This window comes from Oncorhynchus mykiss, chromosome 7, assembly GCF_057628025.1.
Source record: "Oncorhynchus mykiss isolate SJ-2025 chromosome 7, ASM5762802v1, whole genome shotgun sequence".
NCBI classification, from domain to species: Eukaryota; Metazoa; Chordata; class Actinopteri; order Salmoniformes; family Salmonidae; genus Oncorhynchus; species Oncorhynchus mykiss.
In genome coordinates, this window is record NC_143028.1 from 40,044,775 (window position 1) to 40,072,490 (window position 27,716).

The 27,716-nt window shown below is 46.6% G+C and overlaps 1 protein-coding gene across 3 annotated transcripts in view; it reads left to right on the forward strand.

Moving 5' to 3' along the window:
- LOC110527868 (E3 ubiquitin-protein ligase PDZRN3-B) overlaps window positions 1-27,716 on the forward strand; it is a 122,740-nt gene that overhangs the window by 56,109 nt on the left and 38,915 nt on the right. Inside the window, exon 1 of one of the 3 annotated variants that reach the window (XM_021609448.3) lies at window positions 17,879-19,659. The exons of the other annotated variants lie outside the window; for them this stretch is intronic. Within the exon in view, the coding sequence (XP_021465123.3) occupies window positions 19,654-19,659 (6 nt within the window). The 5' untranslated portion in view covers window positions 17,879-19,653. Of the gene's footprint in view, window positions 1-17,878; window positions 19,660-27,716 lie in introns of those variants that run through there. 3 annotated transcript variants of the gene reach the window in all.

Genomic DNA, 27,716 nt, shown 5'->3' on the forward strand with positions numbered 1-27,716 from the left:
GTCTGTCAGCAAGTGTAAAATCATTTTCCTGAGCTGACCTTCTGATGGCACAGAGGTCTGCTTGGTGCCCAAATCTGTGTTGATGGTTCAAAATGTGTGCCATCGTCTGCAAATATAAGAGTATGGTGAAGAGTGCCATGTGAGGATTGGAGAGGGTTTAGTAGAGATGTGGGGTTTCATCTCTCGCTCTCTCTTTCTCTCACGTTTCTCTTTTTGTTTTTCTTTCTCTCTCTTTCTCTCTCTCTTTCTCTCTCTCTCTCTCTCTCTGCGTGCCTGTGGACCCCCACCCCTCCCCCAGTGGAGGCCATTTCCTGCCATGCCTCTTGCTCAGGCCTTATTTTTCTTGGCATGGGCCGCACACAGACACTCGCAAGAGTTCTCTGAAGCTTCCGTGTTTTTCCTCCCCCTCTTTTTCTCCTCTTTCCACCTCCTCTCTCTTCACTCTTGACTGTCACATGCATTTGTGAATAAAAGTCCTTGTCCCGTCACTCCTCAAAAACACTATAGGTGAGTAAATGGGGACTGATAACAATGTGTGAGGAGGTGTCTCGATAAGAGGCTCTGTACAGCGAAGCTCAATAGCTCATAATGGATCCATGGTTCTCCGGCCATTTTTGGCAGAAATTTGAGCCCTGCATATTCACCCAGCGCATATTTTAATGACATTTAAACATCTCCAGATGCAATTTGAAAGAACACAAAAACGGCCTAACAAAGTTGCACCGATTTAAGGCTTTTTGCAGTGTTACACTACAGGCTGGAAAATCACTCCGAATGTTTACAGATTTGAGGTGTGCTTTTTCGTGATTCCTTCTCATTCAATGTGATCAATTGCATAATAAGAACGTGCATGGCAATATTATATGAGTGAACGAGACGGTGTTCTTTTGATTTCATGTCTTCATTGTGCTGTCGGGCCCTATACTATCCGCCTGGCTGTACGGAGCTGGGGTTGACTGAATGTGAGTGATGCCAGCATATTGTTTCCCAGCACTGCTCTGTGGCTTGTGGGAACAGGGTTATAAAGAGCTTTGAATGACAGAAGCGTGCACTCTGGTCAGTCTGTGCATTGTAGTCTAGTGTTTACATGCCTCTGGCCCTCACACCACCGCCATGGCCTAGAGCAGTTAAACTGCTAGTCTGAGTTAGTGCTGTAAAAAGGTGCTCTGACTCAAGGGCTATCAGTGACGAGGAACACTGGAGATGTGTGCTTTTCTTGGATGAGCACACAGTCCCTGCATTCTCGTGTGTGTGTGTGTGTGTGTGTGAGCATGTGGGTGAGGGGGGGGGGGGGGGGGGGCTGAGTGTTCGAAACAGACTGAGCTCATCAGCGACTTTAAACAGTCCCACATTTCAGAAAGAAAGAAAACACGACTGTTGCTCAGCATTTTACCCAGTAAGAGAGTGTGTATGCAGGCAACAGACTGTCGACCACTTTAAGAAAGTACCTTATCCCCACACAGCAAATACATTAAATCAGGGCTCCAAGTCATGATTATAAGGCTGGTTATTTAAGGCTGGTTATTGTGTACCTCCTTTCCCCCGCCTCTTACCTTACCTACAGCAGAGCTCAAATCAAACCCATATGGCTATCTACCAGGCTTTACTCAATCGAAAAATAACCCTACTCTTGGCTTTGCGTCTCCTCCTCATGCAATGTTTTCCATTGAACTGCAGGCCGTACCCGGAGGGAGAGAGGGAGGTAACAGAGAGGTTGAGTCCCACTGTTATGTCACGTTGTCTACCCGGCCCACTGATTTGAGTTATCACATAATTACTGCTGTTTAAATAAATAGACAGGCCTTCTAAAACACCCAGCGTAGATCGACGACAGTGCCTCCCATCCTATCCTGCTCCAACCAGCAACAGGGCGTGCCATCGCTCATCACACCAGAGTACAACTGTGTACACTACACACACACATACATACTCTACTCCCTCCTCTATCCCCTTAATGTGATGGCAGTCGTTCAAAACTAGCAGAGATCTTTGAACATGACAATGATTTGTTGTTGTTGTTTTTCCCAGCATTCCCCTAGATAGTAATTGGAGGGGTGAGGGGGTGTGGCAAGGGGTTTTGGATGAGACCGGAGCTGCCCCTCCTCCCCCACTTAGGGCCCATTGCGTGTCTCTGTAGCCAGGGCCAAATTAAAAGCCTCTGCATTCACATTCAATTAAAAGCTCCCCTCTGTGGCCGCAGAGAAACAGCTGCATCGCCTGCTCACTGTCTGTGGTGTTGTGTCTCGCTCTAAGACGAGACCAGGGCTCCTCTGCTTACACACACACACACACACACACACACACACACACACATGGAAATGTTTACATGAGAAGCGACGTCCCGACTTCACTCATCCTTATCTGGCCAGTATAATAAGGCACAATTCTAGAATAGATAAGACAACATGGACAACAGGCTGGTAAGAAAGGAAGTGAGTAATGGCTTGTAAAACAGATATGTTATCCCCTATTCTTTGATGCAGAAGCCTGAGTATCTCCAAGAATGAACCCGTACGTACTGATCTGTAATCATGTGGTATTTGTTTATTTGAGGCTTGTTAGAATTTCCACATTGGAAACATCGATACGGGCACTCTAATATTGTCGCACTTACATTTAATGACTGAATGCAGTCAAATGTGTCCGAATATGAACGTTGAATGGAGATATGTTTTGTTCCTGGCTGCTGAGTTTACTATGTGGTCTGATATGTGATATAGGGTCTACGTCTGTTCAGGGTGGATACATGCATACATCCTGTAAATAGCTGAAACACTCCTTGACCCACAGTCTTTATATCACAGGAGCAAAAGTGCACAATGCTTGTGAGCTTCAGCTCTGCTCCAGTATATGTCCTGTATAGTAGCAGTGAGATGGTTGGAATGGTAACGGAGTCCCCGATGGCTGCTCTGCCTTGACGGCCTGGCCGTGAGAGGAGGACTGGGGACTGGGATCCAGTCTAAATGTAAACCTGTGGACAGATGAGTATCGTGAGCCTGTGGCCTCTGCCTCATTCAATTATTCATTTTTTTTTTCAATTTCGTTGTTGTCGTTTAGCAGACGCTCTTATCCAGAGCGACCAGTAGCGAGTGCATACAGTCCAGGCTGTCCACTCATGTCTCTCCGTCCTTCCCTCTCATCCTACCTCCCTCCTATAACTCCTGCAACAGAGTTTTAATCAAATACCTTGTTGATTTACACCTCAAGTAATCTCATTCTACATGTAGTTGGCTCTCTGTACCTGATGGACTTTACTTTATCCTTATCTGACATATGCACTGTTCACCCTATGTAAATCAGGCGTTGGATTTTCACCTGTCATTAAATGGTATTTAGTAGGACTGTGACGATACCATTATTGCAATATTTTTTCCATGGCAAAAGTGAAAACACGAAGCAGACAAACTCTCTGGTCCTTTAAAAACGATGAAAAATAGTACTGTATGTCAAATATTGTGTGCTATACCTGGATGACAATATAATGTTTGTTTCCAACACCGTATTTTGATCCTTGCCATTATACAAACGAGTTTCGTGATACTGGTATAATTGCATACATTAGTCATGTGAAAATGTTACTATATATATATACAAAAGTATGTGGACACCCCATTCAAATTAGTGGATTCGGCTATTTCAGCCACACCTGACAAGTGTATAAAATCAAGCACACAGCCGTGCAATCTCCATAAACAAACATTGGCAGTAGAATGGCCTTACTGAAGCAATGACTTTCAACGTGGCACCGTCATAGGATGCCACCTTTCCAACAAGTCAGTTGGTGAAATTTCTGCACTGCTAGAGCTGCCTCGGTCAACTGTAAGTTCTGTTATTGTGAAGTGGAAACATCTAGGAGCAACAATGGCTCAGCCATGAAGTGGTAGGCCACACAAGCTCACAGAACGGGACCGACGAGTGCATAAAAATCGTCTGTACTCAGTTACAACACTCACTGCCGAGTTCTAAACTGCCTCTGGAAGCAACGTCAGCACAAGAACTGTTCATCGGGAGCTTCATAAAATGGGTTTCCATGGCGAGGAGCCACACACAATCCTAAGATCACAATGCGCAATGCCATGCATCGGCTGGAGTGGTGTAAAGCTCTCCACCGATGGACTCTGGAGCAGTGGAAACACATTCTCTGGAGTGATGAATTACGCTTCACCATCTGGCAGCCCAACGGACGAATCTGGCTTCGGCGGATGCCGGGAGAACGCTAACTGCCAGAATGCATAGTGCCAACTGTAAAGTTTGGTGGATGAGAAATAATTGTCTGGGGCTGTTTTTCATGGTTTGGGCTAGGTCCCTCAGTTCCAGTGAAGGGAAATGTTAATGCTATAGCGCTAAGATTAACATTCTAGACGATTCTGTGCTTCCAACTTTGTGGCAAGAGTTTGGGGAAGACCCTTATCTGTTTCAACATAACAATGCTCCCATGCACAAAGCGAGGTCCTTACAGAAATGGTTTGTTGAGATGGAAGAATGGAAGAACTTGACTAGCCTACACAGAGCCCTGACCTCAACTCCATCAAACACCTTTTGGTATGAATTGGAACGCCAACTGCAAGCCAGGCCTAACCGCCCAAAATCAGTGCCCGACCTCACTAATGCTCTTGTGTCTGAATGGAAGCATGTTCCAACATCTAGTGGAAAGGCTTCCTAGAGGAGTGGAGGCTGTTATAGAGGCAAAGGGGGGACCAACTCCATATTAATTTCCAGGATTTTAGAATGAGATGTTCGACGAGCAGGTGTCCACATACTTTTGTGTATACGTCTATGACAATAAAGTGTAGGTTGTCTGTTGTTAGAATGTATATCTGTGTGTGGGATGATGAGTAGCCTGTAGATAAGAGTGAACTCTGGGGGAGACTCTGCTGCCTGTCAGGCTGCCTGACCAGCCCAGGCACTGTGTTATTAAACAGAGACGGACTCGGAGAGAACCCACACTCCGCACCAAATAAGGCCAACAGCTCACCATCTTGCCTCATCTAAATGATGAACAAAACCCACAGCCTGCCCTGACCCACTCCAATTACTATACATGCCTCCATATCAAATAACATGGAGAAGTATTAACGTATTCCTACCCCTCTCTTTTCTTTCTTTCTCCGCAGGTAAGAAAGACTGCCCTCCCTTAAAGCCTTTTTGATCTGCCATGTAAGTAGAGTGTCACAGTGCGGATTCCCCCATCCTCTCTCTCTCTCTCTCTCTCCCCCTGTGCAGGTATGTGTGCGATATCCTTTTTGGTTACTTGTTGTTTTGACAGCCCGTTGAGTCGGGCTGCTTTTGAGAAATAGTTAGCGGTGAGCTCGCGTTCCCCAACCTGTCTATCACGAAGTAATCCAGTGTGTCAGTCAAACCATGCCACTGATTACTGGTGCCATGTGATGCTATCTCCTCTCTATTCTGCTGCCGTGGAAAAAGGAGCAATTTTCTGCCCACAATTTAGCGCTCGCAGTATTGGCTTAGTGATAATAGAGACTTAACCTGAATTGACTTACTCCTTTGCATAATCCTGGCTAAAGAGCAACTTCCAGTGTGTCTGTGATCACTACAAGGGTAATAGCACCTGGGAAACTGGCGGGCTGGCTGCTCTAATCCTGCTGTGGCGGATACTTTGGGCTTCAAGAGGAAGGGAGGGAGGCCTTCAAAAGGGAGGAGTGAGGCTGGGCCATGACGGCAGTGTTTGGTGTGAAAGCAGTAGCCATGTCGATCAGAGGGGCCCGGGGCCACCAGGTCACTGGGAGGAGTGGGCTTGGACAGACAGGCCACTCAAGAACATGCAGACGGACGACACTCCTCCACCAGACACTCCCATCTCCACACCAATCTCCTCTGCCCCCCCCCCCCCCCCCCGCCTGCTTATGTAACCCAGCCTCTGGGCATGTAGAGAAGCAGCAGGAGGTTGGGGAGCTGGTGATAGGAGCACTCCTGTTCCAGGTCTGGCCTGAGTCAGGCCTTTCTATCTTTGCTCTGGTTGTTTTGCTCGACATCGACAGTGTTGATCCGCATATTAGATTTTCTCTTACTGAATGTCCTAAGAAGAAAGAGCTACATCACTCAGAGACTGGGAGAGAGCCCATGTTTAGAGGTTTGATTTAGGCCGTAGTATTAAAAAGTGCATCTGATCTGGGTTCTTTATAGGGGCAGGCCAGACATCCAGCAGTTCTGGGGAGTAGCACACATTGTGAAGTATAGAGCTTCACTTTCAACGTAGTTTCTGCTCCAAACCTTCATCCACTTTGCCCAGACCACACATCCTTTAGGGCCAATATTTCTGAAGTTGGTTTGCTTATACATTTGCTCTCTTGCTCTCTTTTCTCTCTCGGCTCGCTCGCTCTTGCTCACTCTCTCTCATTTCATGCACAACCAGAGAGAGAGAGAGTGAGAGAGGTCATATTCATGTTCACTAGCCTGTTAACTGAACACTCACTTTCATCAGTGTACAGCTGAGCAGAATACTGCAGCTGATCTCTGATCATATTTGTTTAACTAAATGTTCTGTAATGTGTATATTTTTACAAGGTCGACATAAACATACTTGTCAGGTAAACAAAATTTGCAGAACGCCTCCTAACCTAATTTTGTTTATGCGGACCTGGTTAGGAAGCCATTGCAGGGGCTGCTGGGTAGGAGGAGGGCGTAAAGCTAAGGAGCCCGCTGGCTGCCATGTTAAAACAAACTGTGGTACTGTGGCTGTAGCCTGGCTGGGACTGGGACAGCTCTTGTAAATATAGGGCCTGTCTGTGCTTGTTTGTTCTGGGGGTGATGGGTGAGGTCATATTTAGCACAGTTAGAACAGAAGAGAGGCAACTCCATAGTGTTGAAGCCTGTTGTGTCGTCTGGACCTCGTATTGAGGCTTTAGTAATGTCCAGGAAAAATGTATCCACTTCAGTCAATGCCCAGCTAGCACGTTTAGTGGCTTGGAAATTGTGAGAACTCTTGTTTTTGGTTGCACATTGGTTTCCTGACTGGTAAAATGTTTTTTAAATGTTCTGAGAACAGAAGTGAATATTTTGCCTGTCCTGGGAACGTTTATTTTTAGGTTGCAAGGAGGTTCTGAGAACGTTTTACTCTGGTTCCTTGAAAGTTTTCCTGGGAGGTTTTATTAATGCTCAGGGAATGGAAATGAAAGGTTTATTTGTAGGTTTTTAAAAAAACTTCCTGAAAATGTTCACTGAATGTTTCAATAACACTTTTAATGACCTTCCTATGACCTTATTTTGGGCAAAAACATTTTTTTTACTCCAAGCACAGATAGGACACATGGAAATTCATTTCTTTAGGCATTAATAATGCAAACATAAAAAAAGAATAATTGTGACAAGGCATCTGTGAGATTTGAACCTATAATTGGATGTTCTCTATCCATGTAATTCCAACACCTGAGCCCTCTGATGTAAAAAAAACTACAGACCGGTATCTCTTTTTTATTTTCTTTCCAAAATACTTGTACGTGCTGTCTCTGACCAAATCTCTCGCTATCTCTCTCTGTACGACTTTCTTGACCCTAACCAAGACGGGTCACTCAGCCGAGACTGCTCTTCTCTGTGTCATGGAGGCTCTCCTGCCAAAGGTGACTCTCGCTCTTCTGTTCTCATCCTCCTAGATCTATCTGCTGTCTTTGACACCGTGACCCATCAGTTACTCCTCTCCACCCTCCCAGGGCTGGGCGTTTCAGGCTCTACACACTCTTGGATTGCATCCTACCTGGCAGGCTGCTCCTACAATGTGACGTGGAGAGGATCTGTGTCTTTACCACATACTCTCACTACTGGTGTCCCACAGGGCTCGGTTCTAGGCCCTCTTCTCTCTTTACACCAAGTCACTTGGCTCCGTCTTATCCTTATTAGGTCTCTCCTATCATTGCTATGCGGATGACATTCAACCATTTTTATCTTTCCCCCTTCTGACACCCAGGTGGCGACACACATCCCTGCGTGCCTGGCAGATATCTCAGCTTGGATGTTCATCGCACCACCTCAAGCTCAACCTCAACAAGACAGAGCTGCTCTTCCTCCCAGAGAAGGCCTGCCCGCTCCAAGACCTCTCCATCACGGTTGACAAGGCCACGGTGTCCCCCCTCCCAGAGTACAAAGAACCACGGTGTGACCCTGTACAACTCCCTGTCATTTTCTGCAAACATCAAAACAATGGCTCCTGCAGGTTCATGCTCTACAACATCCGTCGAGTATGACCTCACAGCACACAGGAAGCGGCGCAGGTCCTAATCCAGGCACTTGTTATCTCCTGTCTGGACTACTGCAACTTGTTGTTGGTTGGGTACCCCTCTAGTGCCATCAAACCCCTGCAACTTATCCAGAACGCTGCAGTCTGCTTAGTGTTCAACCTTCACAAATTCTCCCACATCATCCCGCTCCTCCACACACTACTGGCCTCCAGTCGAAGCTCGCATCCACTACAAGACCATGGTTCTTGCCTACGGTGCAGCAAAAGGAACTGCCCCGCCCCACCTTAAGGCTCTGCTCAAACCCTACACCCCAACCAGAGTATGCCACCTCTGGTCCCTTGGCCCTGTCACCCGCTCAGCCCAATCCAAATTCTTCTCTGTCCTGGCAGCCCAATGGTGGAACCAGCTTCCCCTTGAAGTTAGGACAGCAGAGTCCCTGCCCATCTTCAGAAAACATCTGAAACCCTACATCTTCAAACAGTAGATCAGAGGGAGATCAGTCTCATGCAGTCTTCAGTGTCAGCCTGCTGTACTGGAGACCAGTGAGGAGGAGCAGTGATCTGTTAACAGGAGCGGAGGTGGATAATGTGCCAAGCAATGCAGATAGTGAAGATAATAAGCCCCCACCCCTCACCCAGTCAATGCCATCTGCTGCCCTCATGGGCACAGTTTATCCTGAGCAATCCTCCCTCTCTGACTATCTCGCACTCCCACCCTCTCCCATCCCCTCCCTTCTCTCTCTCTCTCGTTTGCTCGCTCGCTCACTCTCTCTGAGTCCCTCCAGCAGCAGCACAGAGAGCCAGGTAGGGAGGGAAAAGTGCAGAGTTGATGAAGGGTTAGGGTTAGTAAGGGCAACACAGATTTCAGCAGCTCCCACTGTTAATGAGTAAGGTCCCATTGATGGAGGGAACACAGGGAGTTGAGCCCTGGCTGTCCAAGCACTAGATTCTGGATGGGATAGGAAGTGATGGACAATAAGTATTTTAAGAATCACTGACCGCTGCTAGGAAGAAATGAATCCTCGCCAGAACATTCTCTGTCCCCCCAGAGATTACCCTGTGACTCCGATACCAGTGAGCATTAGTTTTACAGAGTGTTGGGATATAAAAAAAAACAGATTCAGTCAGATTAGGATAGAAAACACTCTAAATTTTCCAAAACGGTCAAAATATTGACTGTAAGTATAACAGAACTGATTAAAACGCTTGGTATGCTTTCGCCGAAAAGCTTTATTGAAATCTGACACGCCAGGTGGATTAACAACAAGCTAAGCTGTGTTTTGCTATATTGCACTTGTGATTTGATGAAAATGTTATATTTTTAGTAATTTGAATTCGGCGCTCTGCAATTCAGCAGATGTTAACGAAAATGATCCCGGTAACGGAATGGGTGCATCAAGAAGTTAAAAGAGGAAGGAATCGGGGAAGGTGATGGAAGGGTGACAGGAGTGGCAGGGTCTACAGACAATCCCGGATAACAAATGGAAAACCAGCCACGTCACGGACACCGATGTCTTGCTCCCGGACAAACACCTTGTTCGCCCACTTTGAGGATAACACAGTGCCACCAACGCGTCCCGCTCCCAAGGACTGTGGGCTCTCATTCTCCATGGCCGACGTGAATAAGACATTTAAGAGTGTTAACCCTCGCAGGGCTCCCAGCCCAAACGGCATCCCTAGCTGTGTCCTCAGAGCGGACATATTTACGGACATATTCAATCTCTCCCTATCCCAGTGTCCCCACGTGCTTCGAGATGTACACCATTGTTCCTGTACCCAAGAATTATATTATAACTTAACTAAATGACTATCGCTCCGCAGCACTCACTTCTGTCATCATAAAGTGCGTTGAGAGGCTAGTTAAGGATCATATCACATCTACCTTACCTGACACCCTGACCCACTTAAATTTGCTTACCGCCCCAATAGATCCACAGACAATGCCATCACACTGTACACTGCCCCATCCCATCTGGACAAGAGGAATACCTATGTATGAAGGCTGTTCCTTGACTCTATCTCAGCATTCAACACCATAGTACCCTCCAAGCTCATCATTAAGCTCGAGGACCTGGGTCTGAACACTTGTGCAACTGGGTCCTGGACTTATTGACGGGTAGTGAAGGTAAGAAACAACACCTCCACTGGGGGAGGATCCACTGATCCTCAACACTGGGGCCCCACAAGGGTGCATGCTCAGTCCCCTCCTGTACTCGTTGTTCACCCATGACTGCGTGGCCATGCACGCCTCCAACTCAATCATCATGTTAGCAGACGACACAACAGTTGTAGGCCTGATTACCATCGATGATGAGACAGGCTACAAGGAGGAGATGACGGCACTGGCGGATTGGTGCCAGGAAAATAACCTCTCCCTCAATGTCAACAAAATGAAGGAGCTGATCGTGGACTTCAGGAAACAGCAGAGGGAGCACCCCCCATCCACATCGAAAGGACAGCAGCGGAGAAGGTGGAAAGCTTCGAGTTCCTCAGCGTACACATCACTGAAAAACTGAAATGGTCCACCCACACAGACAGCATGGTGAAGAAGGCGCAACAGCACCTCTTCAACCTCAGGAGGCTGAAGAAATGTGGCTTGGCCCCTAAGACCCTCACAAACTTTTACAGAAGCACAATTGAGATCATCCTGTCGGGCTGTATCACCGCCTGGTACTGCAACCGCACAGCCCGCATGTGGTATGTCCAACGCATCACCACGGGCACACGGCCTGCCCTCCAGGACACCTACAGCACCCGATTTCACAGGAAGGCCAAAAAGATCATCAAGGGCATCAAACACCTGAGCCATGGCCTGTTCACCCCACTATCATCCAGAAGGCGAGGTCCAAAGAGGTGCATCAAAGCTGGGACCAAGAGACTAAAAAACAACTTCCATCTCAAGGCCATCAGACTGTTAAATAGCCATCACTAGCCAGCTACCTCCCGGTTACTGAACCCTGCACCTAAGAGGCTGCTGCCCTATGTACATAGACATGGAATCACTGGCCACGTTAATAATGGAACACTAGTCACCTTAATCATGTTTACAATACTGCTTTACTCATCTCATATGTATATACTGTATTCTATTCTACTGTATTTTAATCAATGCAACTCCGACATTGCTCGTCCTAATATTTATGTATTTCTTAAATCCATTATTTTACTGATTTGTGTGTGTTCTTGTGAATTGTTAGATTCCACTGCACTATTGGAGCTAGGAACACGTTCATTTCGCTACACCCGCAATAACATCTGCTAAAAATGTGTATGTGATGAATAACATTTGATTTGATTTGAGAGGATAGAAGAGAAAGGCATTAGAGAGGAGGGTCGGGGAGAGGAAAGTGGGGGTTGGTTGGTTGGTGAGACTCCTACATGTTTTGAACCAAGACAGTCTATCTTTAGTTTGCGTTGTGTGTGTGCAAATGCATGCGCAATGTCTCAATCCTTCTTATTATTGCGACGTCAGATGTGTCCATCAGTGGCAAGCCTCCAACCTCGGCTCTGACATGGAGTGGACTTCAACTAGCTCTCCCTGTTTGTTTGACTTTTTAATTACATTTGAGTTTCATCACTTCTGAGTTCAGATTTTTTTTTTACCTCGCTTGTCCTTAGCTTGTTCTTTCAACAGCCACACGTAAAACCAGAACTTGTGTGTGTGTGTGTGTGTGTGTGTGTGTGTGTGTGTGTGGGGGGGGGGGATTATGGTTTTCAACACTGTTTCATTTAAATCCGTATTTAATGTCTGTGAGCGTTCCAGGGAGAACTATTTCTGACCCTTTCTCCATGCCAGGTTATCCCTCTCAGTGGAAGAAAAGCTCTGCTCTCCCGCGTGTCTGTATAATATATCCAGAACCCTGCCGCCCTCCCCCTGTATGCTCCTCCACCTTTCTCATCCAGAACCCTGCCGCCCTCCCCCTGTATGCTCCTCCACCTTTCTCATCCAGAACCCTGCCGCCCTCCCCCTGTATGCTCCTCCACCTTTCTCATCCAGAACCCTGCCGCCCTCCCCCTGTATGCTCCTCCACCTTTCTCATCCAGAACCCTGCCGCCCTCCCCCTGTATGCTCCTCCACCTTTCTCATCCAGAACCCTGCCGCCCTCCCCCTGTATGCTCCTCCACCTTTCTCATCCAGAACCCTGCCGCCCTCCCCCTGTATGCTCCTCCACCTTTCTCATCCAGAACCCTGCCGCCCTCCCCCTGTATGCTCCTCCACCTTTCTCATCCAGAACCCTGCCGCCCTCCCCCTGTATGCTCCTCCACCTTTCTCATCCAGAACCCTGCCGCCCTCCCCCTGTATGCTCCTCCACCTTTCTCATCCAGAACCCTGCCGCCCTCCCCCTGTATGCTCCTCCACCTTTCTCATCCAGAACCCTGCCGCCCTCCCCCTGTATGCTCCTCCACCTTTCTCATCCAGAACCCTGCCGCCCTCCCCCTGTATGCTCCTCCACCTTTCTCAACCAGGGCCCGGCCTCCCAGTCTGACCTTATAAAAATCACTGGACTAATTCCAGAGGAGGGCGTTCCGTTAGATTAGGGACACCTCTGGCTCTGTCTTCCTCCCCACCTTTGCCCCAACTGTCGTTCAATTAAAAGGTGTGAGAGAAAGTTGGGTAAAAGTGTATTTGCACCTCGTTACAACACTCTATATAGCCATAATCTGACATCTGAAATGTCTCTTTCTTTTCAACTTTTGTGAGTGTAATGTTTATTCATTTCTGATTTGATTACTTCACTTTTGTTTATGATTCATTTCACTTGCTTTGGCAATGTAAACATGTGTTTCCCATGCCAATAAAGATCTTGGAGGGAGAGGGAGTAAGAAAAGGTAGAGAGGAGGGAGAGGGGTGCGGGCCAGGTTGGGCTAATCTCAGCCTTATCTACTGGACTCTGGGAGTCTGGCTCCAGCTCTTCTGGGGCTCCTCCCATCCTGGGTAGGGGAGGGAGGGAGGGAAATGCCTTTTATTCAGCCTGACTGGTCTGACTTCAAAGGCGCCAGAGGCAGCACCGGGTATCCTTTCTTTCATTACCAGGAGCTTTGTGCTAATCTGCAGGGACACACCTGACGTCCCCTCAGCTCAGGGAGTAAGTGCTGTGTAATCTGGACATAAAGGAGACTTAATCCCTGCGTCAGGGTCACATACTCCTGCACCTCTACCTGATCCAGGATCAGTTCAAGAGCTTGTTAATTTGTTAATCAGAGCCGGGTTGCAGTCAGGGCCATGTGTGGATCACAGGAAGAGCGGGGTCAGGGACTGGCATTTTAGCTAACACCAAGGGACATGGAGGCCATGTAAGGCGAGCATTGAAGAAGCAGTCGGCCAGTGTTGGGGAGTAGTGAACTACATGTGGTTCAACTAGTAATTGAACAAGATTTTGCAGTAGCTTGGTGCTACACATTCTGCTAACATCTGACTCTGTCTTGCAGTTTGTAGTCTATGACATTTCAGATTTAGATAAAATAACTACCTTTTCAAAATAACTTTAGTTAAGTAAACAATATTTTTCTTCGGGGTAGATTTGGTGTAGCCGAACTTCTTTGGTAACTTGGTAAACTATCTTTTCAGAGTAGCTTCCCAAACACAATAGTTTACCCTCCCATTTGACTTCCAGAGGGTAATGCATAGTAAAAGCCAGTTTGGGAGTTTGCTAAGTCTGTTGAAAGTAAAGTCCATGTCCATAGCTCTATAAAGACAATGATGTTACTACAATGCCATGTGGAACAGAAATAAAGTATTTAGCAGAGCTGTAGCTACCATTTGTGAATGATTTATTCACGGTGGAGCTCCTATGGCCTAAACATTGATCCCTACTTCCTACTGTAGCTCAACTCCTGGCATGCTCACTGGGTGGCTAATGATGCAAATAACAGCAGCCAAACAGCATGCCTCCAGAGATGGGGATTCAGAACAGAATCATCTCGTCCCCTTCCTCAACATACAGTGCATTCGGAAGGTATTCAGATCCCTTGACTTTTTCCACATTTTGTTACGTTACAGCCTTATTCTAAAATTGATTAAATGTTTTTTTCCTCTCCTCAATCTACACAAAATAGCCCATAATAACAAAGAAAAAAAAAATAATAATAATAATTTAAATAAAAAATAAAAACAATTATATCACATTTACATACAGTGCCCTCCACTAATATTGGCACCCTTTGGTAAATAATAGCTAAATGGGCTGTGAAAAATGTCTTTGCTGTTTATCCTCGTGGTCTTTCATTCAAAACACAAAAATGGAAACTTTAATTTTGAAATGATTGAAAAAAATGTATGTGAAATAAATATTTTTCTCTGAAACGTGTTCCACAATTATTGGTACCCCTAGAAATTCTTATGAGTAAAATCTAACTGGAGTAATTCCCATTCATACTTTACGTTAAGTTCACCTAAGTGATTAGGAACACTCAAGTGGTAAGCCATGACTTCCTGTTTCACTGAGGTAAATAAATATGAGGTGACACACAGGCCAAGTTCCTGCATTTCTAAAAACCTGTTTCCGCTTTGTCATTATGGGGTATTGTGTGTAGATTAATGAGGGAAAACAAATCATTTAATACATTTGAGAAAAAGGCTGTAACGTAACAAAATGTGGAAAAGGGGAAGGGACCTGAATACTTTCTGAATGCACCGTAAGATTGAGAACATGGAAGATCTACTACATTATCTATGGTTATTACAATGTCATGACTCTAGTTCATTTTAGTCTAAACTTCAAGTTGAAGTTAAAGAAGAAGAATCTTGGAAGTTTAATAACAACAATTAATGGATACAAGTAGAAGCCCTTTAAAAGATACAGTGCCTTCAGTCTAGCTGCTATAGAGTGAACAAAGGTATACAGTATGTGCTCTGCGCGAGTAAAAAAGCAGCACAGAGTTGTACTGCTAATTGGCCAGCATTGCAGGTTTCTTGAGGGTTTCTCTGGCAAAATAAGAAGATAGACGAGCAGAAAAGCACACATGTACAAAAGCAGACATGCCTTAGTGTTCTGGCTTGCAGGTCTGCAGCTATTTTTTAAATTCCCATTTCCTTGAAGGTTTACTTCCAGTTTAGTTTGGAGATACATTTTGTCATAAGCCCTTTCCCTGAACCCTCATGGAACTATCTTTAAGGCATATGGGTCTTTCTATAAATAATGGGGCAAATGTGTGACATTGGGATCAACATTTCAAAATGGTTTGAAACCAAACTAAAAAGGATGTTCATGCAGTTCCACATGTGTACTTAGAGGAATAGATGTGAACATATGCAAATTGGCCCACAGCTCCAGCTATTCAACAACATAGGTCTAGGACTATACATCCTTTAAGCAGGGTTCATACTGACGTTGGCAAGTTAAAATTAATGACTTTCAGGAATTGTGTTAATTACGGAATTGTAATTTTCAAGGACCTAAATGTTATACAATTCTATAATTTATATAATTGTACATATAGGTTGTAATATAGAAGACCCTTAATCAAGCAGACCGCAACAGATGATCAACATACATTTGATGGGATATTAGATCCAACGTGGATCCAGGCACAACTATCTTCACCGGTGCAACAAATAAGACACCAAAATATTGTGGACGTTCCATGCGACCACATTTTTCCCAGCACTTGAGTTGTTGTTGCATCACATGCGCCATCACAACAGCTGTTCGTCACTTGGAAAAATTCCTCTCCGGATCAGATTATGATGCGTGAAAATATCATGGTGTAACTAATCAGATGGAAAACCAAATGCGCATTCCAACAAGAGTTATGTAAAATGATTGAAGAACCACGTTAGTGACAGTATTGATTTGGGTTTTAAGTATCAAGGTAAGGTGACTCGTTCGATTAGAAGCATTCAATTTTGCAATGCATACATTACAAACAACAAAACGACAACTAGATCCAGGATTCGTACAGGGTTCAAGTTCAGTGTCTAATTTAACTGATTTAATGCTTAATATATGATATTACACCTTACAATACCGTGAATGCAAGGACAGAAAAGTTGTGTTCTATGTCACACGATTTTGGACAAATCCATCAAGACACCAACCATGATAAAGGATTTTAAATCAACTCAAAGTATTCAGACTTCATTACTTTTTCCACATTTTGTAACAGCCTTATTCTAAAATTGATTTAAAAAAAATAGATATATATCCTCAGTAATCTACACACTACCCCATAATGACAAAGCAAAAAAGTTTTTTTTTTAAATGTTTGCTAATTTATTCAATATTAAAACCCGAAATACCTTATTTTACTGAAATATTCAGACCCTTTGCTATGAGACTCGAAATTGACCTCAGGTGCATCCTGTTTCCATTGATCATCCTTGAGATGTTTCTACAACTTGTTTGGAGTCCACCTGTAGTAAATTCAATTGACTTGACATGATTTGGAAAGGCACACACCTGTCTATGTAGGCTCCCACAGTTGACAGTGCATGCCAGAGCAAAAACCAAGCGATGAGGTCGAGGAATTGTCCGTAGAGCGCCCGAGACAGGATTATGTCAAGGCACAGATCTGGGGAAGGGTACCAAAAAATTTCTGCAGCATTGAAGTTCCCTCAAAACACAGTGGCCTCTATCATTCTTGAATTGAAGAAGTATGGAACCACCAAGACTCTTCCTAGAGCTGGCTGCCTGGCCAAACTGAGCAATCGGGAGAGAAGGGCATCGGTCAGAGAGGTGACCAAGGACCAGATGGTCACTCTGACAGAGCTCTAGAGGTCCTTTGTGGAGATGGGAGAACCTTTCAGAAGGACAACCATCACTCCAGCACCACCAATCAGGCCTTTGTGGCAGATTGGCCAGACAGAAGCAACTCCTCAGTAAAAGGCACACGACAGCCCGCTTGGAGTTTGCCAATAGGCACCTAAAGACTCTCGGACCATGAGAAACAAGATTCTCTGGTCTGATGAAAACAAGATTGAACTCTTAGGCCTGAATGCCAGATGTCACGTCTGGTGGAAACCTGGCAACATCCCTATGGTGAAGCATGGTGTTGGCAGATCATGCTGTGGGGATGTTTTTCAGCGGCAGGGACTGTGAGACCAGTCAGGATTGAGGCAAAGATGAACGGAGCAAAGTACAGAGAGATCCTTGTTGAAAACCTGCTCCAGAGAGCAGAGGACCTCAGACTGGGGCAAAGGTTCACCTTCTAACAGGACAACAACCTTAAGCACACAGCCAAGACAACACAGGAGTGCCTTCGGGACAAGTCTCTGAATGTCTTTGAGTGGCCCAGCCAGAGCCCGGACTTGAACCCAATCGAACATCTCTGGAGAGACCTGAAAATAGCTGTGCAGCATCGCTCCCCATCCAACCTGACAGAGCTTGAGAGGATCTGCAGAGAAGAATGGGAGAATCTCCCCATATACAGGTGTGCCAAGCTTGTAGCGTCATACCCTAACCCTAATGTAATATTTCAGTTTTTATTTTTAATAAATTAGCAAAAATGTCAACTGTTTTCTCTTTGTCGTTATAGGGTATTGTGTGTAGATTGATGAGGGCAAAAAAACATTTCATCAATTTTAATGTGGAAAAAGTCAAGGGGTTTGAATAATTTCCGAATGCACAGTAGCTTTGATTTCCCTTTATAGTATATCTTAATGCAATGACATATACATTTTTTTTGCAGATTATTATCAAAGACTTATCAACAGCTGTAACAAGTTGTCCAGTGTAGGAAATCCTCACTGGTGACCTAGTCTGTCTCACGACCCCATACAAGTTCACATTTTTAGGAAGCAGTGGAGGAGACAAAGCTCTGATTTAGAGCAAGAGAAGGTGTATTTGTTGGCTCTTTTTCCTGCTCCAACTTTCACAGTCCAGCACCCTACTCTTACTAGTGTTTGAGATTATTTCCGAAGGGCCTCTGGAAGTCAACCCAAAAATGTTCCAAAAACTTTTGGCTTGAGAGTGCAGACAGAGTAGTGTGAACTGAACTCTCTCCAGCCTCTACCCGACTTCCCCTCCCAGTCCCTATCCCGGCCCTTTGGTCCCCCAAGTTAATTCCTCTTTTGGGAATCTGTAGCAGATAAAGATTGATGTCATTGTCGGTCGGAGTCTTTTCCTCCCTCTTCCCCTCCTTCCCTCGTCTTGGTCTTATTCATCTTTTCATGACCACCAGTATAATTACAGCAGCTAGCTCCTCAACTCAGCCGTCCCCAGAATGAGCTGTTTACTTTGGGCCGCTTGCCACTGGCTACTGTGGCTGAGCGCTGATCCCCATAGTACTCAGTGGGGGCAGCCACACAGTCACCAAACTCAACCAAGCGCGCGCCCGCCTAGCCCTGCTCATCCAGGCTCCCACCCAGCCGCCACACGGCCGCCGCGCTTCTTCCAACGCGCGACCGCCATAACCGCGTCGTCCATATGACCAGCCTACCCATGCTTTCTCTCGTCAGTAGTGGTAGCTAGAACAGTAAGACATCAACTCTTGTTGAGGAAAATCATCATCATAATTCATTTTAGTAATGGGTTTGGATGTATGAGGAGGCATTAAGTTGGCTCTGGATGGGCATAGCTACCACATTTTGTTTTCCATTTGCCCAAAGGCTGAGGAGCAATGAAGTGGCGTTTTTTCATTGAGACTTTCCCCCACACCAGTGGGTCTACAGTGTATTATGTCAAAACAAGCTCTACTGTTTTAAGTTTTAATGTCACGTGCACAAGTACAGTGAAATGCATTTCTTGCCAGATCTAGTGTAATTGTGTCTCCTTCAGGAGAGTGACACTGAGACTTGGAGGGAGCGGAATCAACAACCTCTGCATCCTTCAAGACAGTTGCTTTGTGAAGGTGTTAAAGTGCACAGTTAGCCATTGTTATGTAAATGCAGGCTGAAAAAGACCCTGGGCCTCAATGTCAGGGCAAGTCCGCCAAAGCCATGTCCCAGTGAGACAGGGGTGCCGGTGCCCAGTAAAACACTGGGATAAATCCTCATTGCGAACTCAAAATAATCATCTGCCACTGCCCTGTGCAAGGGAGGGGAGCGGTATTTGTTTACCAACAGCCCAGGCAGGCTGGCTGTTGGGCCACAGAGACACATAATATATTCCTTCCAGTTGGTCTGATCATGTGTAGTGTTGGTTGGTTGCAGGGCCCCTGCCTGCCAGCCAGCCAATCTCAGGCCCCTGGACCCAGGTGCTTCCTGTCTACAATTTGGGAAAAGCGTGAGTGAGCTCGTGATGGGCCAAGTCAACCATGAGCATTACGCCCTCCCTGCTCCAAGCCCCATGGGATCGGCAATAAGGCTTTAAATATCCAACTCTATTTTTTTTTCTCTCTCTCTTTCTCTCTCTCTCTCCCTTTCTGTCTTTCTACCTCTTTTTCTCTCTTGTAATCAGTGATGGCAGATACATTTGTCACTAACGTCGGTGCAGGGAGTGAGCTGAAACGTTAAGTGGGGATCCTTGTAGCTCCTCTCCCGTCTATTCGTTTGGCTGTTTCCTACTGCTGAGGTGTTGCTTGCGATGCTGGTAAGACATGGCTAATTTTACCCATGAATCCTATCTTGGGCTGTGCTGTCTGTGTGTTGTTCTGTTTGCCATTCCCTGTGCCTTTCTGCTCCCTGTGCTGTTCTTGTTTTTGGAAAGGAGCTCTCGGGTTCTTCCGTGCGTGTGCACACGGCGTACATGCATAATGTAGAAGTTGTGTCCAGAGTGCACGCTCGAGGTGAGGCCGAGGCGTAGAATATTCGAGCAAATATTTTCACAAGTGAGCGGGGATTTACGCGGTTTTGTGCCAGCTGTGGCAGTACCGTAAAACATTTATATGCTCCCTGAAAAATGCATTTTATGTGTAACTGAAGCTGTCGCCTGTTAAACGGCTCTAACAGGACGACTGAGGCTCCGTGTGTTTTTCACAGGGATGATTCTTATCCAAAGGGAGAAGATGGGAGACTGAGCTCTATGTGTGAGGATCATTCTTGACATCAGTCCAGCTAGTCTGGAGCAACATCAGTGGCAGAGGGGTAGAGAGCCTCCTAGTGGCCACAGTCTGCACTCACAGCCTCAAACTCAGCTCTGGTTCTAAAAGCACAACTTCTATATCGACTCTAAAAAACTGACATAAAAAGTGTAAATCAATTACAGCCAAGCTTTTGGATGGGCGTCTTAGTCTTGATGATTGTTGTACCCGTTTTACATACATTTTTGTGTTGTCTGAGATTTACGAGACAACAGCTGACTAACTCTCTCCGTCCGTACGCGGTTAATTTAACTCGCTTATATTTTTATCTCTTGACACATGAGCATTTAACATAACAAGGTATGATTTATGAGCACCATGAAAGGAATTATTTTTGGTCTCCAGTAGAAGCTTGAGAATAAGTGAGCCACTCAGCTGTTAAATCATGGTGGAAACAACAGCAGGCTTTTGGTTTGGGATCCTCCCTTCAGCCAGCTCCTTGCCTCTCCAGAAGGACTCTTTCACCTTGGCTGGTTCTGGTTTTAAAGAAGGGGGCAAAACATAAGAATAGCATTACTTGTCTGACAGACAGCAAGCAGGACTTGTTTGTTTCAGGGCTGGTGTCATTCAGGAGGCCTGGCGCTGTGTAGAGGACTAGCTAGCTAGCTGGGACAGGCTAGACACAAGCGTCGGTACATTAACTGCTCATAAAATAGCTGATGTCACTCATTCACAGCCTGGCCCCAGTTGTCTCGCGTTTTGATTGGTCCTGACGGGGTATTTCCATGGTGATGGGGGTCAGTTAAGGTGGTGGTGTTTACTTCAGTCTGCAGCATACCCAACTAGTCTGCCTAGCCTGACGCCAGCTTCTGCGTGTGCTGCTGATAAGAGACTGCGTGCCACCGCTTCACGGTGACTGTTGAACTCCTAAAGGTTGGGTTAGGCCAGGGTCTGTCTCAGGTAGACAGAGGGCTGTTTGCTCCAACCAGGCTGTACCGTCTAAAGAGTATAATAAACAACCTGAAAGGACAACTGAACCACTCAATTCAGGCCAGTTCCCTCGAGCATTTTTCCCACCCATCTGTTGACCTGCTTTGAGAAGGAGAATTGAAGATTGAAGCCCGTTAAAGTGGCTCTACTTAACTTCCTGCTCTCCTCTCTGTGAAAGAGTGAAAAGTAAAAGACCAGAGATCATCTACAGTTCACGTGCTGTCACTGTCCTCCAGGGTGACCTTAAACCGATTGTCACCACTCCAGACTGCTCGTTTCAGACTATGACCTTAAGAACATACATAGACAGGCGGAACGGGTTCATGAAAGCGTCACTTCAGTTTCTGCTGAATGGTCTCTCGATCACCTCTGGCCGTGTGGTTGTGGACAAATATACAATTGCATTGGAACTGGCGTCTGTCTCCCATTCTCATGCTGTTCTAGTTTACCCACAGCATTCGAAAGACGTGTTTAATCAAATAAATATTTGGGGCCATTTTATACGTTTCTTTTACACGTTTACAATTTCACCCTCTTCACCTTTTCAATTCAGCTCTGTGTTGGCTCCAGATCTACAGATAACTGTCCCCCCGGCAAGGCCAGGCCCAGGAACAGCTGTGGAAACAGCACACAGTGCGCTGTGGCGACTAGCGAGGGGGATCTGGTGTGCTGGATCCACGCAGCTCTGTGGAGATGGAAGTTTTAATTTCCTCAGGATGTAGCGTCGGCTGTTTGAACAGGTGGTGGAGGAATCCTCCTGGGACACCGGCTCCACTCATGTCGTCCAGTTTTGGTCTCCTCTCTTCAGCATCGCATTCCCCAGCCAGCAGCACAGACGAGCAAAGCAGAGTAGGCCCTGCACAGAGAAGAGCAGCACCCCCCCCCCCCTTCTGCTCTGCAAGTCCTCTCGTGATTGAGAGGCGTCCCGCTCCCAGCCCACTCCCGTCCCAGCCCGTCCCACATGGCAGGCTCCAGAAGAAAAAGCCCAACCAGACGCGTCTCCTAATGCGTTTCCAGTCCCCCCTGTCATTGGGGTTATTACTGCTGTGTGCAGCTGGGCTGTGCTGGGACTGGGGACCTGGGAGCGCCTGTTAGGGGGGGAAAGTGAGCATCTGAATGTTCTAATTACAAGAGGAGGGGATGTGTGTGGGACTGGCTGTGTGTTTTGTGTTCTTACCCCCAGGGGCGGGGATGCACACTGCCTGAGTCATACTAGACTGGAGCCATTGCATCGTGTCTCTCTCTCCCTCTCCTCCCACTGCTTACACAACCAGCTGGGCTACGGAGATACACAAACACAGAGAGACATAGATTTACTCGATGGGAGGATGGAGGGAGGAGTGCAATGCGGAGGAGGAAAAGGGAGGAGGCGGAAGAAGGGGAGGAGGAAGAGGGGAGCGTGCGAGGCCCTGGGTAGATTTATGGCTTGCTGTTGAATCTAGCAGGTAAATACCAGGGAGGCCCTCCTCCCTCCCACCTCCCCCAGAGGAAAAGGCTCTGGGATTAGGCCACTTGTTGAAGCTGTTTGCACAGATTCTCAGTTCGGTACAAAATCCTGCAGGGCAGGACCTGTCTCTCCACCACTTCCACTTTCACTTCTTTTCAGTCTGCCTGTCTGCCTGTCTGCCTGTCTGTGGTTTTCCTGTCCCTCTTTCGATCTTTTGATATCACAGTGTCATTTGAAGTGTCAAAGAGCGAGGCAAATGATCGAATGCTTTGAACACATTAGGCTTAAAGAATCGTGTTGAACTCTATTTTGTTTTTGATTACCTGTTTATTAACATTCAGCCGTTGACTGCGTGAGCACACTAACACGCATGGCCAATAGGTGGCGGTATGACCCTATAGAATCTGAGCTTCGTCTATTAGTTTCCAGAGGGAATATTTTCACCTTGCCCTCATTTGATCTGACTCCCTCAGCCAAATGGCATCTCGTTAGTGCAGTGCACATTTAAATATACCATTGGGTGCTGTAAAGCATTTGCCAGACAGTTGTTTTTTTCCCCCTGCTGTCTAAAAGACATTAGTATTTATTTACTAGTAGAATGCAAGGTTTCGGTGCCTGAGATCATTTGTGTCCAGGACGTCTGGGGCATAATAAATACGCCTAGGTGAGCATAATAGACTGACTGAACACGCCCTTATTGATTCAAAACAGGTGTCCATTGGTCACAGGCGCTGGCTGTCAAATGATTATCTGATAGCCTGTTTGCGTGTGGGTCATCAATTGCTCAGACGGCGAAAAGCGAATTCCTCTATCAGGGGGGGGGGGGTAGAACACAGTCAATGTGAACAAAGACCTCCAGATGAACCGATAGCCCGTGTAGCACTGTTGCACATGCTGTAGATGTAACCCAGTACGTGTTTGCGGAACTGTGTCCACAGTGTGGTGTTGAGGCATTGTCAGAACAGCAGCTCTGTTCCAGTTCTCCTCTGTTCCAGAATGTGAGCAGCACCCACAAGGCACTTTTAACCCCAAAATGAATCCTCTTCGTGTGGATGGTGACGCCTCAACATTCGTTCTAGTATTTCTCAACGGGACCCTCTAAATGGGCTGACCTGGTAGGTGGAACCCTGGAAGGCCAGGCATCTGTCCCCCCCCTCACATGACAAGGCCTTCTATGATGGAAAGTGAATTAGTGCACTGGGCCTTTACTAGTCCTGTATTAGCAGACCGATATAGCCGTCTGTAGCGCGGGAACACGTAGGGTGTGCCAATGTGCGTATGCGTTAGCGTACATGGGTGGGTGGCTGCAGATGTGTATAAGTGTGGGCTAAAGTTCAAGAGTGTGTGTTGGTTTGTCTGACAGTAGGAGTGTATGTACAGTACGTGTGTTTTGGCATGAGGGAGAAAGGCTCACCAGGCCGATTTGTGATGTAATCAGGAGTTAATCTGTTCCCTGATGCTTGCTGAGCGGCTCCAGGGCCACAGGGGCCACAGCACAACCCCCTTTCTGCTGGAGTTGACCTTAGCCCTATCCTCGACCCTCGCCCTCAGCCCTCCGAGCCCATTTGAACTGATAATCTCATCAGGAGAGTGAGGGCACTGAGAGAACAAAAGCTCTACTTCACCTGAGCCCTCACACTCAGTGCACATCAAGAGCTTCATTTGACCCCACTGAATGAATGGGTGGATGGCTGGAGTAATCACATTGCATAACTGAGCCCAGCAGAGCAGTTGAGTGGCTGGGCTGGTTGAGCAGGAACCACTACTGTGCTGGGGCTGCACACAGAGGTGAACAGACTGGCCATGGCTCACTCATTTCTTATAGACAGACGGGGGGGCATCTTATTATCATTCAGCTGACTCAGGCATTGATAATCCACAGTATTTTTAGAGTCGTATGGTTCCAAACAACAAAATATTTTTGTTTACCTGTATCCGCATTGATAGGGGCATTTCTTAATGATTTTAATGTTGTTGTTTTTACCAGCAACCCAGATTTCTTTTGGTTTTCATTCAGAAAAGGTAAGATGTGAACTGACGAATGGTGAGGTGAATTCTAGACATTTGGAGCTGATATTGAATATTGGGCTGAAAAGCTTGAGTTGAGAGTATTTTGATGAAATATTATTAATATAATTTCTCTCAGAATGTCTGCCCTCCCTCCATCTCTGTATGCCTTTATCTCTGAGAATAAAAGACCACAAAACCCCACGAAGACAGCATGGTCTTAAGAGGAACATCTTCAATGGACCGTCTTCCCCTTCACAAGAGGCCCGGAGCACTTTTAGGATCCAGGTTGCCATAGTGACGGACAGTAACAGTGCATGTTTCCTAGGCAACTTTCCCTGGTTCTGCCATGCAGGGTACATTAGTATTATTGTTCGGTCTTCTCAGAGTCGGTCTACCCACTCAGAAGCCCAGAGACACACACACACACACACACACAGGAAGCTGTAGGAAAGCTCTTCATTTGAGTGTGAACAGGAGGTCAGCGATTGTGGTTGTTTGGAGCTACCATGAGCATCTTATCATGCTGGCCCTTTCCAGCCATCAGTGTTGGAGTCCCATCGAAGCCTTGTAGCCAGGTCCGTCTCCATACTCTGTCGTGTTTGTGTGGCCTGACGATGAAAGTCTGCGGAGTTGGCCAAAGCGCACACAGTTCTGGCAACTCTCTCTGAGAAATCCATTGACTTTGGATTTGCCGCAGCGGAGTCGTCTTGTTGAGTTATGGTGCGGTTTAGTCGTGGCTTTCTGCGCTCACCTGTTTGCCTCATTAGGGCCCAGTGTCTGGTGGCGCATGAAGGAGCAGCATCAAAGCAGAGTGGCCTGGCAGTAATGAGAGGCCTTGTCATCCTGTGCAACTCAATTAGCCCAGACTGGCCAGTCACTCAGGAAGACTAATGACACCCCACTGGGACCACAGACCCCCATAGGGAGAAAGAGGGTGTGGGTTTAGGGAGGCAGTGGGGGGGAGGGGGGGGGGTGACGGGTACCAAAAATGCCCTTCTTCACTCTGGGCTTCTGAAGTGACTAACCTCAGTATATAACACAGAGAACCATATCCACACATTGGAAAAATGCAAGGCCCTACAACACCGTGGGATCTTTACAGACATGGCACTGGTTCTCATGCTTGAGTATCTATAATTGATGTTATCCCTTAGGATCTCTTTGATAGGCCGTCAGAGACGACACCTCTCGTCGGTGGTCTGCGATTTCCTGGGCGATCCTATAGTTAAACTGTTCACTTTCATTACTGTTATCTTGGCTAGTGATGTGGCTATGGCTGGTCAGGCTCCGTGGCCCCACTGACCTTGCTGTCTACAGCCGTTCACTCACCAGCCAGCACACTGAGCTGTGATTGGCACATAATAGAGCCTCCCTTCTAACGTTGACATTTTTCAGTCCATTGGCTTTTCAGGTGAGTTAGAGTCCGTTAGAATGGTTTAGCGGGAGCTGACAGTGAAAGATAAGGAGCCACTCTTGAGTGTGAGTGGACTGATGAAGAAGGCTTGGTAGTGTGCTGCTCCTGCTATGAGGTTGGCAGATGGCGGTGGAATCGCCTGTGTGACCCCCTCACAGAACACCAAGCCAAGCTTCTGTTGTTAATACAACCTTTCAACCTCCTGTGTTCAGAAAAACATTCTAACTATCTGCTTGTGGAGATACGTGTTTCATTTTGATTTAGTTCTTTATTGAGGATGTAGTCTTTCAAACTGCGCTTTGCCCGCCTAGAGTATGGCTTCCCATTGTGGTGTAGCCCGTCGATGGCAGAGTCTGTGTGACTGTAGCATCTCATCTCAAGCCATCTTTGTAAGTCCATGGTGCTTGTCCCAAGGAACCAGCTGCTGGAGGTCTCTCATTGTTTTAAAGGGACGGTTGGGGTAACCTGCTGGCAGGGACAGGGCCGTGGCCTGGGACCCCCTCACCTTACCGGACCCCACCACGAGCCCACGGGACCTCTGTGTCAGGGGCCACAGCTTGAGTGACAGGTACAAAGTAACCATTCTCTGCTGTGGGGTCCCGGGGAGGGGCGGAGACGCCGCCCCTGTCACTCACCCGCCCCGGGACAATGATGTGGGCGGGAAAGGCCCTTGCCTCTTTGTCTCCTTATTGAATTACAGCACAGGTTGTCTTTGTGTACTCAGAGAGTAATTGAAAACGTGACAAAAAAGGAGGGTGGAAAATGGAGGATGTGCTCCAGCGCACACAGTCAGTCAGTGAAAGGAGCCAATAAAAGTGAATATCAGGGCATGGCATTCGGTGCTGAACGCAGGGCTCAAGTGATCCTTTTTGTAGGTGTAAAGTCTGGATAGAAGCGGGCTTTTAGGTGATTGGAGGAATTGTGCCATTCTCTAGAGAAGTAAAGTCATATTCAGAGCAGTTCGCTGCAGGCAGAACTTAACCTCATTGTGGACCTGGAATATAAAGTCTCCCAGTGGTCAGTTGGGATATAGGAGGATACTTAGGCCCACCCCCTCTCCTCACTGCTTGGGGTGAGTGGACAGTCGGCAATTACTTGGGGAAAGCATTTACAATGCTCTCACATAAGCACACCGTCTTGTGCGTTGAGCGTTCGCTCCAAGTAATCCTCGGCAAACACGTGCACCATAGAATTCCTCTGTCCGTGACAGATTTCTTATCTGAAGTATGCTGTAACTTTTTGGGCGACCCCGACAAAAATTTGCATAGAAATGAGAGTTATAAATCTTTCATTCAAATCTTTCGAAGAATATGTAGATGTCACACCCTGACCTTAGTATTCTTTGTTTTCCTTGTTATTTTGGTTAGGTCAGGGTGTGACATGGGTGATGTATGTGTTTTTGTCTTGTCTAGGGGTTTTGTATGTTTATGGGGCTGTTTCCTTTCTAGGTATATTGTATGTCTATGGTTGCCTAGATTGGTTCTCAATTAGAGGCAGCTGTCTATCGTTGTCTCTGATTGGGAACCATATTTAGGCAGCCATATTCTGTGGGTACTTTGTGGGTGATTGTTTCCGTGTCTGTGTTTGTTTCACCACACGGTACTGTTTCGGTTTTTCATAAAAATCTACTATGGACACTTACCACGCTGCGTTTTGGTCCGATCCCTGCTACACCTCCTCTTCAGACGAAGAGGAGGAAATCAGCCGTGACAGTAGATCTGTTCTATGTGTGCTATTTCTATGCTTCCCACTTTTTTACGTCTTTC